Genomic DNA, 13,155 nt, shown 5'->3' with positions numbered 1-13,155 from the left:
TTCTAGATCAGTCACCCACCTAAATCTCATAGACACTGTGACTATGGGGTTTTGTCAAGGCAATGTAGCACATATGTGCTATGTCCGCCTACTGAGTTTGAATATTTGTCTGTACAAATATTCAAACAAAAAGGTCAATCTCAATCCTGGAGTTTTTGCAAACAGTCTAATATCTTTTAAAAGCTGTCCTAATGTGGTTTTGATGGTGTCTTTGTTGCTTCTGCATCATACTGAAAACAATGCATTACATTTGAAAACACTCAATACTCAGAGTTTAAGTTAAGGGGGAATTGCATGAGCGGATAACACATCAACTGAATTTCAAACAAAATGTTTTACATCAAACAAAATGTTTTACATCCAGCAACCTGTCATTGATAGTCCAGAGTTAGTTGAGGTCAAAGTCCATCAATGATTAACAGACTTTATTTGTGCAGTCTGAAGAACGGACACGCCATGCAGCAGGTAAGTTGTTTATTTCTGTCTGTTTTTGTATAAACTGACCTCAATTCACTTTACCAACAATACAAGTGGGTCTGCATTCAGAGTAGTGGGCTACTGGCATTGTCAAACTTCTTTTAAAATTCAGTAGGGAGGAATCTTTGCCATGTTGAAGGAAAAGTGCAAGTATAACTCTATAACTTGATTCACATGTGTTATATACATAGCTTTTGTAGTTCTCTCTGTATGACTGTGTGTTGCCAAATGTGAAAGTTAATTTGCTTCACTTGGACAGATTATCAGTTTTGATATCATAAAATGTACTGGAACACAGATGACAGTAAAGATTATTCCTCTGTGTTACAAACAGTCATCAACACATTGAAGCACTACAATCATTCCATTGTAAATTGTTAAATTAAAAAAGGTAATCACGGAAACCTCCAAATTTGCCTAGGAATTATTAATATTATTAATATTAGTAGTAGTAGTAGTAGTCTAGTTCCTGTTTTTTGCAGAAACACTGTGTATGTATGTATGTATATTAATAGGTAAAAGATTGAACATACAATCTTTTACCTATTAATATTTATCTTATTTTATTTCAGCTCCTATCATAGGGCCTGTAAATGGTATTTGGAGTAGGAGAGGACAGTCTATTTGCTGTGAACAAAGAAAAAGCTAAACTAACAACATGTAGCCGTTAAACTATTATCAGCCTACCGTAACACTCATCACAGCTGACTTAAACATTGCTTTTTTAACTTTTAAAACCATCTGTAACAATAAATATGGATGTATAATATTGATGTAGATATGTGTCTAAAGTTATAGAATATAATGATGAATTAATGAGTAATTGAAGTCATTTGTTGCAGGACAAATGGGGTGTGTTAGTCTCATTTAATTACCAGAACAACAAGATGCTTCTGTCTCTCCAGTCTCCAGTCAGACTCCTCAGTGTTTTGGTTTTCCATCTTCTCCTCACACACCTTTGTAGAGGTAAGTGACACACACATGTAGTCTCAAGGTCACAGTGAGACATAATCACAGAATCAGAATCAGGCTAATATGTTTCATATAAAAGAAGCAGGGTTTTGGACACTTCTGGTTCAGTTATTCCAACAGGGAATACTATAACTTTATGGAAGATGAAGCACAAACGGACAGAGCCTAAAAAGTACTCAAGCTTTTCAGTTAATCCACAACCACATGTAATAGATTACTACTTGGTGTCTAAGGATGTATTTCATAAAAAATGTTGCTGAAAAAAATTCTAGCAAAAAAAAAAAAAATCAACAGGGTTGTTGGATGCTGACACATATTCAACTAATACAGAATGACTGACATACAGTAGCCCTGAAGTTCAAACCACACCAGCAATTCACACAACACACCAGCAATTAGCACAACACACCAGTAATTCATTGATGAATTACTGGTGTGTTGTTTGAATTGGTGGCGTGTTGTGTGAATTGCTGGTGTGTTGTGTGAATTGCTGGTGTGTTGTGCTAATTGCTGGCATGTTGTGTGAATTGCTGGTGTGTTGTGTGAATTGCTGGTGTGTTGTGTGAATTGCTGGTGTGTTGTGTGAATTGCTGGTGTGTTGTGTGAATTGCTGGTGTGTTGTGTGAATTGCTGGCGTGTTGTGGTGAATTGCTGGCGTGTTGTGTGAATTGCTGGTGTGTTGTGTGAATTGCTGGTGTGTTCTGGTGAATTGCTGGTGTGTTGTGGTGAATTGCTGGTGTGTTGTGTGAATTGCTGATGTGTTGTTTGAATTGCTGGTGTGTTGTGCTAATTGCTGGCATGTTGTGGTGAATTGCTGGTGTGTTGTGTGAATTGCTGATGTGTTGTTTGAATTGCTGGTGTGTTGTGCTAATTGCTGGCATGTTGTGTGAATTGCTGGCGTGTTGTCTTAATTGGTGCCGTGTTGTCTGAATTGCTGGCGTGTTGTGTGAATTGCTAGTGTCAGGGCCACCGTACTGACAGCCTTACAACAAGTTTACACCTTGGACGCCCATACCCACTGCCAAACTGTTTCCCACTTCAGGCACTCCAAATATTATGATTATATTATCTCATTATGGTTTTACTAAATTAATGCAGAGCTTTGAGCCAACTGAAAGCCTCAAAATGATGAAGTGTTGCAGACAACACTGTAATTTAGCACATAAGCATGACAACATCTTCTAATTAGCTCTAAAGACAAGGAACAGTTGAGGTGAGTGGGAATTTAATTAGTTTCTTGGGTATTTGGTCAATTTTGAGCTGACGATTGTTGGGAATTGCAGAAGCAGGTTTGGATATAGGCAGATATTAAAATTAAGAACAATAATACAATTTTAACAATAATATAATTATGAATGTTAATTAAACATGCAGCAATTCACCACAATGCACCAGCAATTCACACAACACACGGTTTTCAGGTTTCCAATCAACGTATGGCAAATACTTGATGTCCAAGATGGACATCAAGCTTAAATTAAAGAAATAAAATGATTTAACTAGTTTCCACTGCAAGAAGAAATAAACTGATCTGTTTGTTTCCAGGTCAGTCTCAGTTAGTTGGTCCATCTCAGCCAATAGTGGCAAACGTTGGTGATGACATCATTTTGCCATGTCACCTGGAGCCTGCGGAGGATGTTGCTGCCATGACGCTGGAGTGGACGAGATTGGGCCTGAAACTTAAACTTGTCAATGTGTGGCGTGATGGTCAGGACCTTGATACTAGAAGTCCATCTTACAGAGGAAGAACTTTTCTATTCACTGATGAACTGAAGAAAGGAAACATTTCACTGAAACTCTCCACAGTGAAACTTTCTGATACGGGGAGATACAAATGCTTCATTCCAGAAATTGATAAAGAATCTTTCATTGAACTTGTTGTTGGTAAGTAGACACATGAAGTCTCCACATAATGTCAGTAAATAAAGTGATGACTGGTTTAAATGTTTCTCTTTTTGCTCATTAGCAGGTGCTGTTTCCTTGCCTGTCATTAATTTAGCAGGGATTGATAGAGACAAAGAGGGAGTGGTTCTCCAGTGTGAGTCTTCTGGCTGGTATCCAGAGCCTGAGCTGTTGTGGCTGGACGGTGAGGGAAAGCTCCTCTCTGCTGGACCTACAGAGACAGTCAGAGGTCCTGATGACCTCTATACTGTCAGCAGCAGAGTGACTGTGGAGAAGAGACACAGCAACAGCTTCACCTGTAGAGTCCACCAGAAGGACACCAACCACACCAGAGAGACACACATCACTGTTCCAGGTAGAATACATATATTTGTTGTGATGTGTTCACTGTTTTGTCTGGTTGGGTAATTTAGAAATGTCGTGTTTTTCTTTGTTTTATCATTTCAGATGATTTCTTTAAGGTCCAGTCCAGTTCTTCTGGCACAACTGGTTTAGCTGTTGGTCTGGCTGTTTCCTGCATCCTGGTTATCGTGCTGCTTGTGATTCTTGTGTTGAAACTGAGACAAAACAAAACCAGTAAGTCACAAATTCATTTCAGTCAAGTTATTCTCGCTTGTGTTGTAGGGGGGTATGATTGATGAACTTTAGATGGATGAGGAGGTAGAAAGAGTAATTTAGTGGTTTACTTTAAAAAGCTTACAGTGATCAAGAGTCCAGATGGAGGAGCGTCCAGCAGCAGGAGGACTACAGGCAGTTAGGCCCCGTTTACACGAAGGGAAAACGCAGATATTTCCATGCGGTTTGGCCTCTCATTTACACGAAAACCCCGTTTTTATCATGGACAACAATTTTCAGTTTCTAAAAACTCCGGGCAAAGTGGAGAATTTGAAAAACTCCGGTTATGTGTTGTCGTGTCAACTGGGAGAAACAGGATGTTACATCCTTGGGGTACGTTGTGTGTGTTTTGGGTTTTGCCCTGTTTGTGCTTCAGGACCGCAGCAGCGTCACGGCCTCCGTCAGAGGGAATCCCCGCTGGGTAACTCCTCCACCGAATGCCGGTAGCAGGATCGAGTGATCCCCTGGCTCCGCCCTCTTCCGCTCGATTGGTCTGGCATCCAATCATCTGCCGCACCTGCCTCCAGCTCGGCTTTAAGAACAGCTTCGCGGGGCTGTGGACGGCCCCTTCTTCTTCTTTGTCTTTGCATGGCTTTGTGTAAAGTGTGCCTCTTGGTTTGTTAAGAAGGTATTTGAAAAACCTAGTGTGGGTATTGTTAAATTGAGGCACTCGTGTTGTTTGGCTGTTTATTGGGCATTAGGTTTAGGTTTTCTTTTTCACATTTATTCACATAACACTTCGAGTATTACCTTTGTTAGACTCACTAGTTTATGGGTGGTTGCATTGCTGTATTTTTGTTTGTATAGATTAAAAGTAAGCGTAGTCAGCCAGAGTTCCTTTGTTTGTTGTGTTTTAAGTAAGGTAGTTTTGGGGGGGGGAAATCGAGTTAGGAAGATTGTTTTAGTTTGTTTGTTTTATGAGTTGGCGCCACCCTCGCCCCTTTGTTCATTGCCTCACATCACATCAACTTGTATCTAGCCTGAAGAAGGTTCTCTTTTCGTTACCTCTGTTTTATTTTGCTGTTACACAATAAAATCTGTATTTGCCTGAGTACACCGGCGTTGTGTTGCTTCCCTTTCCCCTAGACAACAACTGGGTTGTAACACAGAGTTTTAGGTTCTCATGCTCATTCTATCTAGTTGTTTTGAAAGGAACAGGAAGTCGCTCGTGTTATTCGTTGTTGATTCTGAGGATTCTGATTGGCTTGCGTGGCTTTATCCTTCTCCCTACACTGCCGCCCATATAATAGGTTTGGCATACTTATAATGGCGCTCGACGGCGTATTTATGCGGGTTGATGTAAATGACAACTTTTTTTTAAAACGGAGGGGGGGAAATATTTGTTTCTCTAAATACCCTGCTATGTATAAATGTGGCCTTAGACTGCTCTGCAGATGAACTGACAGTTGAGAAAGGAACAACTCTTTTCAGGAAGTTATTCGGTTCGTTCACCTAAACAAATTTAGAATACTAAATGTGCAACATAATGTTAAATTTTAACATATTTCTTCGTCCTTTCAAATATTGCATATTATGTAAAATGATGTTATTATATAATTGTGGGACATTGTATTCCACCTTTTTCACTTACTTCATGGCCAAGTTGAATTTTTTTTAGTTTGTTCACTTTACCCTGCCTCCTAGCGACCCTGCTGGTAACTCCATGTTATAACTTCACTAAGCTATGAACTGTGGTTGGGCTCAAAATGTCCCTCAAGCACTCGACCATTCAAAGTTTCTAAAATGCAAATAAATGTCTTAACCTGTTTAATTCTACTGCTTTGTTTTTAACACAGAGACCAAGAGAAGCAGGAAGGATACAACTGATGGAGGAGATCAGAATGTTACTGAAGAAGAAATGAAGACTTTGAAGGGAAAAAAGAAAAAGAAGAGCAAACATGTAAGTAAATAAATATTTACTATAATTAATAATCATATTATGAAGTATTAAGAAAAGACATAAAGAGCTGCTGTAAACTTTAATGTATCTAATCTATGATCTGTAATCACTTCAGTTATTCAGGGTTGTTTTGGGGCCGGAGATTCCCACCATCAGATTTTGGTGCCAAAGCATTTTTTTGTCTTCATTGTTTAAAACAGCATCGTCACCTTTACAAAGAGTTGCTGTTGTCACGTGTTTGCAGCATTTTCTAAGCAGCAGTAGTCACGTGTCATGAGAACCGGTTGTGAAATGTTCGTATTAAATGTATATTTAGTTAAAAAAACATATATTTAACCCATTGACGCTGGGAAAGCATTACCGCATTTCTACCATTAAAGCCGGGAGCGCTGTTGCGTCACTCTACCATTAAGGCCGGGACAGCGGATATGTCATTTTGTAGTATTTGTATTTTTTTCCACCTATTTTCGGTCTCTTGGCCAATGAAATGCATCAGAATCATGATCAAAATACATACGGGAGTGTCGCAATGCAACATCGGACTTTTCCAGAACTTTGAAATCACGGAGGAAGACGACTATAGAGGAGAAAACAGCGCCGATGATTTAATTGCTGATCCGGACTTTGAACCCTCGGAACCAATCAACCGGCATTTATGGATGAGGAATACGTTTTTAGACGTCATATTTTCACCGAAGAACAGACATATTTGTGGCCATCTGGAGATAATAATAATATTATTAATGATATATTAATATTAATAATAATAATAATAATAGGCTAATTGATTGTGATGATGATATATAAGAAATCATGACTGTTTATGTCTTATATTACTTTATGCGTCGTTGAGTACCCTGAAAAGTGCAATATATAAAATGTATTATTATTATTATTTATTATTATTATTATTATTATGATAAAAAAAATGTTTTATTACAGTAGGCTAATGAGAACTATGTCTTGTTCTTCCAGTGGTCATATCATGTTTGCATCTTGCTAATGGGCATGTATTAGTATATTGCATAGGATTTTTTATTCAGACAAATGTAACATTTGCTGAGTTTGTTGATTTTTTAAAAAACTTTATTGAAGGTTTGGACAAATAAACTCAACTTCGTATGAAAGCCACGGGTATAAGCTCTCAAATACTTTTTGAATTTCATTTTTATCTGCTACAGAGGCTGAAAAATCTATTATTTAGTAGGTGTTGAATTTCCAGAAAAACTTCAGGTTTTAGGGGGTCATTTGAAAATCGCCCAGAGGTTTTGCAGGCATTTTTTTCCAGGCGCTTTAGGCCTTAATTGGTTAAGGTTGTCTGTGGGTGCAGAAATGCAGAATGCCAACATTTATTATGGCGACTGGTTTGCCCAGACATTCAGCAAAATACAAAACGTTCCCATCCTAACTCTAACCTAAGTTCAGTTGAATGTTAATGTAAAGAAAAAGGGTTGAGTTAAAAACAACGACTTCAACAACGACTTCACACTAAACTTCTGGACGTTTGACTGCAGATAAGAACATTCACATGTTTCCTGTCCAGAATCCTGATAACAGACCATCAACATCACCTGATTTCCTTCCATCAGAATGAAATAAAGTCTTTATGAAACGACTGATGCTGTCAGAAGGAAAATGTCTGCTGTGCTCTGGTGGTTTTAATGAAACAGGGAACTCATCCAGTCTGGATGGACGTGAAGTTAATGTGAAGTTTGACCTCACTGAGAGTAATCTGATTACAGAGTTGTTTTACTGGACAACTGAGTCTCTAACAGAAATATCTCCTCACTCCAGAAGTTGGAGGAGGAGCAGCAGAGGAGAGAAGAAGCTGAGAACAGAGTTCAGGTCCTGGAGGAGGAGCTGCAGACTAAGATCAGGGAGGTTTGTATTTATGTTCTACACTAAAGATTTCTTTCTCTCCACCATCATAATTATCATCTGATCAGTTCTGCCTCAAATCTGTCTCGTCCAAGAATAAAACATTTTGAAATAAGAAGTGTTACAAAATATTTTTAATCATGTTGATTCTGATGTTCATGAGGGTCTCTGTAAGTTTCCTTCCATGTGTTGATAACAGAACATGTCTCTAACCTCAGCTCCAGGATGAACAGAGCAGGAGAAAGAGAGAAGTTCAGCAGAAGGAAAAGGAGTTGCAGGACCAGACTGTTAAGGTGAATCTTTTACTTTATTCTCAGCTGTCATTTCTCTTGTTGCACATCACTTCATCAACATATTCATTTGTTTCCAACCATCGAAATGTTTATTCTCCATGCCAACAATTTCAAAGATTCTTTCTTCTCACTTTGGCAGCTCCAGCAGGAGACACAGAGAAAGAATGAAGCTCTGAGAGACGTGGAGACCCTGAAGACTGAGCTGGAGAACAAGATAAAACAGGTTCATGTGATCAATATTCACTTTGTTGATTTAAATGACTCTCATGTCTCCTCAGCTCTTTGTCCACACTGATTTGTTTATTTGTCCTCAGTCCATCCTTAAATGTCTCACAGCTGAACTTTAAATATCAAAGACGTTAAAAGTCTATTCTTCTATTCTTCCCTTTCAGCTGGAGAAACACCTCCAGGAGGAGAAGAGCTTGAAGACAAACCTGCAGAACAAGAACACACAGGTTCATCTTTTGACCTACTCGTCAAATTTTCCTTTGAAATTCTCCTGAGTAATAAGTGATGTGTAGATGTTCTTGATGAATCCAAAGTCTCTTCCTCTCCCTCCAACCTCTCAGCTGGAGAAGCAGTTTGAAGAGGAGAAGAACAGGAGGATGAAGTTAGAGAAGGAAGTGGAGAGCTTGAAGACACAGGTTCATCTGTTTACCTTCTAGTCACATTTCTCTTTTTAAGTTTCCTCACATTTTAAAGCAGATGATGTTAAAAGCAGTAATACAAACCAGAAACCAGAATGACATGTTGTGTTTAAGATCAGAACCAAAGTCCCTCACCGCTGTTTATTGGCAGATAATCCCTGACAAAAAAAAGAAATCATATTTGTTCCTAATTCCTGTACAGAGGTAGCCTGGGTATACGGGCAACTACGGCCGTTTCTTAGCCCTGTTTTAGGATCCAATCACAGAACGGGGAGGGACGGCAAGACGATGACGCGTACTACTGGACAGACGGAAGCTTGTAGTTTTGTAGTTTTCTTACAGATCCAAAATGGCTGCAGCAGACGCAAAACTCTCTTTAGCTGTAGGCGGCGTTTTAAATAGTTTAGAGCGAAAGTTGATTTTAAAAGAAGAACAACGTTTGACTTTACACTCCTGTTTCACCACCAAAAAGGATGTTTTAGCCTTGCTTCCGACAGGATTTGGCCAAAGCCTAATCTACCAACTAGCCCCGCTACCGCTCGCTGCTGTAACCATGGTGATCTGGCTACGAGCCGGGGGACAGCGGAGCCCCCAGAGACCCCCAGCAGCTCGTCTATTGCCCATAAAATCAGTGGATGTGTGGCTGAATGACATGACGGGGAATAAGGCGTAAAAATAAATAATCTTGCAGAAAGAGAAAACTGGAGAAGCAAAGCAGCAAGCAACACTCTCTCTCACACACACACGCACACACACACACAGTGTCGTGGCAGTTTTGACAACTGCACTAAGTTAATGGGTGAGCTGGCCAAACACAAAGCACTCAATACTCTGTTCAGCAAGTTTTATTAGCACATTCGTGTTCCATACACCGCACAATTCCGAATGGCTCTTTTACAGTACAACAAAGTCCCGTACACCGCTCGACTTATATCTGTTGTATTTCCCAACATTGATTCTTCAACAAGACTCAATGCAGCCCTATCTTCCTGCCCTAAACAACACATCAGGACAGAGCCCACTGGTCAACACGTTCCCCTCAGTCATGGTGTTAGAATTGTTAAATTCACCGAGTCAGTTCCCACAATGCCTTGTGTCTTGAATATCAAGTAGGTCGCCGCCTACTTCCCACCATGTGGGAACTGTCCCACCATGCAGGAAACACCAAATTTCCTTCACAACAGACACACCAACACTACCGGTAGACACACTGATTTGTTTATTTGTCCTCAGTCCATCCTTAAAAGTGTCACAGCTGAACCTTAAATATCAAAGACATTAAACGTCTGTTCTTCCATTCTTCCCTCTCAGCTGGAGAAACAGCTCCAGGAGGAGTATCAAGATTTTTTGATGCAATGTGTGTGTGTTGTTGTTTTTTTACACAATAACAAAAATACTCTGAATTGATCAGTATAAAGTTAGTACATTCATTTTCATACTATGTATTGACATTTACAACAGCCTGCACATCTTTATGAATTTTCCAGAATCAGTGTAGAAATGCAAGTTTTAGGATAGTTAAGGATAATGAATGAATGAATTAATGTCTTTATCTCTCTCTCCTCACTCCCAGCTGCAGCAAAGTTCCTGGTTCTGGGTGAGTGTCCACAGTACAATCCTGCTTGAATCACTGTTTCTGTATTGATAAAGCCCAATGTCACAAATCACACATTTCCGTTAACAGGCTTAATGCGTAACACTCCGAGCTTGCCTAATATATAAAATAACCAACCCTGTCTTCAAGAAATTCTATTTATGTTCAATCAATATGCGACAACAAATACATTTTTAAGAAAAAGCTACATTTTATTGTAACGGAATGAGGAAGTTTTGTCAGTAAACATATTTCGCAAGTTTCAAATATGTTGATACTGAACATTTTTGTCAATGCATTTAATTTATCTTCCACTAAAATATCCACAAGTTGCAACGAAAGCACGGTTAAATCTTTTTTATTGTTATATGTTGGATCTCTCAGTGTTATGATTATGTTTAGAATGGTTCAATAATTCAGTGATTGAATGATTTGGGAAACAACTCATCTTAACCAAATAGTTTTTTGTTGTCTAAAGGTTAGTACTGCGGGCTGTACCTCAAAATACATTGGACATGGTCAGGGTTTCTTTGTCTGAGCTTCTTGACACAGTCTGAAGCCCTGATTAGAGATAACGAGTACCGTGAAGGTGGTTATTAATTTTCAATTGTTAAGCCAAGCTTTCTTCTGCAAGGTCTGTGCACGTTCTCATAAAATGGGCAGTTTGGACTGTCATTTAACTTTACTACCAGACAGATTGATCATGTTACGCCCACTTGTTTAGTTCATATTTTTATTTACCATTCCATGCACTCTCAAAGTCTACTGTTTATTTGTAACGTGACAGCTGCCCATTCTACAGCTTTAACATTTTAAACTTGACGCAGCAGATTTAAACACAAGAAGTGCATTTAGTGTACCAACACTATCCCATAATGAAGACATTTAAAACAAAAATATTGTCTGAATAGCAACAGACCTTTTCTAATCAGTATTCTATGAGCTGTGATACAAGAGTAAAACAGACTTCAGCATAAAAGGATCAAGCATAAAATATAATCCAAAAATTGACATTATGGTTTGAAGAATCATTAGGGTCATTTTACAGTCATTGTACTGGAAGTCATGTGACACATGCACTCTCCCCCCCTCTCTCTCTCACACACACTGACAAACAAATTTACCACTTGACTGCTACTGTGTGGAGTGTAGACCTCCTGATTCTGGTTATTTTGAAAAAAAAGTATCCAACAGTAGACCCCTGTCATTCCATCCAAGAGGGAAAACTGGGGATTAATTTTTAAGGTCTAGTCAAAATCTCATGTTATGTAATGTAATTGTATGTATTGTATTTGTAATTCTATCCTGGTTGTTTTCTATTTATCCTCTGTTTATTTTCTAGATTGAATTGATTAGTTATTTCTTCCTTGCCTTCTGGATGAGCCTTTATTTTAATACAGTGTCAAGCTTTAAACTTAACTTAACTTAAGCTTCACGAAAACTGCCTTTTTTAAATGATGTTATGTACAAAAATATAATAACAAATCATGTTTCAAAAGGCTTGCACCTTCACTAAATAGCCTGTTTATTAGCCCCTCTACAAGCCATTCATACAATGGAGGAGTGTTGAAAACTATGTGTGTAAATGAGCCATTAACTGCAGGGGGCAGTGCTGAGTATGGACTCAAACATTCACACACCCTAAAGTCCCCTCTTGGTTTACCAATGGGTGCAAGACATGCTTTTAGCACGATTTAAAGCAGCTGTTCTCAACCTTGGGGTCGGGACCCCAATTGGGGTCGCGAGATGATTTCTGGGGGTCGCCAAATAATTTTGGAAGTCAGCTCTGTCTCCACTGTGTTAAAGTGTTCATGTGTTGATGTGTTTTAGTCTTTTTGGTCACTTAATGTCTTTTTTGGTCAATTTGTGGGGTTTTTTTGGTCATTTTGTGGGTTTCTTTAGTCATTTTGTGTCTTTTTTTAGTCATTTTGTGTCTTTTTTGGTCAAATGTGTCTTTTTTTTTGGTCATTTTGTGATCAATTTGTGTCTTTTTTGGTCATTTTGTTTCCTTTTTTTAGTCATTTTGTGTCTTTTTTTAGTAATTTTGTGTCTTTTTTTGGTAATTTTTTTTCTTATTGGGTATTTTTTTCTTTTTTGTTTTCTTTTTTGGCAATTTTGTGTCTTTTTTAAGTCATTTTGTGTCTTTTTTGTGTAATTTTTTTTCTTTTTTGGGTTATTTTGTTTCTTTTTTTTGGTCAATTTGTGTCTTTTCTGGTCAATTTGTGACTTTTTTGGTAATTTTGTTTCTTTTTTGGTAATTTTCTTTCCTTTTTTAGGTCATTTTATCTTTTTTGGGTGATCTGAACTGTGCGTGTGAGATTGTGTTCAGTGAGTGGGGGTCGCGGACAACATGCATGTTAAATTGGGGGTCGCGACTCAAAAAGGTTGAGAACTACTGATTTAAAGCATGACCAACAGAGGACGTGCAAAATGTCCCATTTTGGCTATGAGGTCCTCTAATGGTGAATGTGTTACGACACCCAAGTCCACTGTTTGATAGGTAGATAAGTACACACACACACACACACACACACAAACAGCAGATATAATGTCTAGTTAATTAGTCTTGAATTACTAATCTGTGTGTGTTTTCTCTGTCTGAGCAGGGGGCAAACAAATCATGAGAGAACGTCCAGCAGGATGACCAGATCAACCAGTCAGAGTCACACCAACCTGCAATCTAATGCTTTAAACATTATACATCAGAGAGAGAAGGACTCACAACTCCCTGCTCTCCTTGTGCTGTATTCAACAAAAATGCGTTTTATTATAATATTTGTTATTTTGTATTCTTTGTAATTACATTTTACATTAATTGTCTTTCTATCTTTGTATACTGAGTTTTTTTTTTGCAAAAGCAGACTTGCAAACTTTTGT

At 38.4% G+C, this 13,155-nt stretch overlaps 1 protein-coding gene across 2 annotated transcripts; it reads left to right on the top strand.

Moving 5' to 3' along the window:
- Positions 1-452: 452 nt before the first annotated feature.
- Positions 453-13,155, top strand: LOC131989136 (butyrophilin subfamily 3 member A2-like). 2 transcript variants are annotated; one of them, XM_059354333.1, is made up of 13 exons: positions 453-465; positions 1,320-1,443; positions 2,995-3,333; positions 3,419-3,706; positions 3,799-3,927; positions 5,763-5,866; positions 7,661-7,747; positions 7,963-8,037; positions 8,177-8,260; positions 8,430-8,492; positions 8,607-8,681; positions 10,258-10,281; positions 12,885-13,155. In XM_059354333.1, exons 1-13 carry the CDS (start codon positions 457-459, stop codon positions 12,900-12,902), a joined length of 1,419 nt encoding a protein of 472 aa, XP_059210316.1. In that variant the 5' UTR covers positions 453-456; the 3' UTR covers positions 12,903-13,155. The 2 variants fall into 2 exon arrangements, with proteins under 2 accessions (XP_059210316.1, XP_059210315.1); XM_059354332.1 differs by having other exon boundaries at positions 3,416-3,706.

This window comes from Centropristis striata, chromosome 17 (genome assembly GCF_030273125.1).
Source record: "Centropristis striata isolate RG_2023a ecotype Rhode Island chromosome 17, C.striata_1.0, whole genome shotgun sequence".
Classification (NCBI taxonomy): Eukaryota; Metazoa; Chordata; class Actinopteri; order Perciformes; family Serranidae; genus Centropristis; species Centropristis striata.
The sequence above is the reverse complement of the archived record's forward strand: the minus strand, read 5'-3'. Positions and strand labels throughout refer to the sequence as shown.

Excerpts from the sequence above, each read along its gene's own strand:
- LOC131989136 (XM_059354332.1), top strand. Across the intron at positions 8,493-8,606 it reads TGCAGAACAAGAACACACAG|CTGGAGAAGCAGTTTGAAGA; the intron begins GTTCATCTTTTG and ends CCAACCTCTCAG. Across the intron at positions 8,682-10,257 it reads TGGAGAGCTTGAAGACACAG|CTGCAGCAAAGTTCCTGGTT; the intron begins GTTCATCTGTTT and ends CCTCACTCCCAG.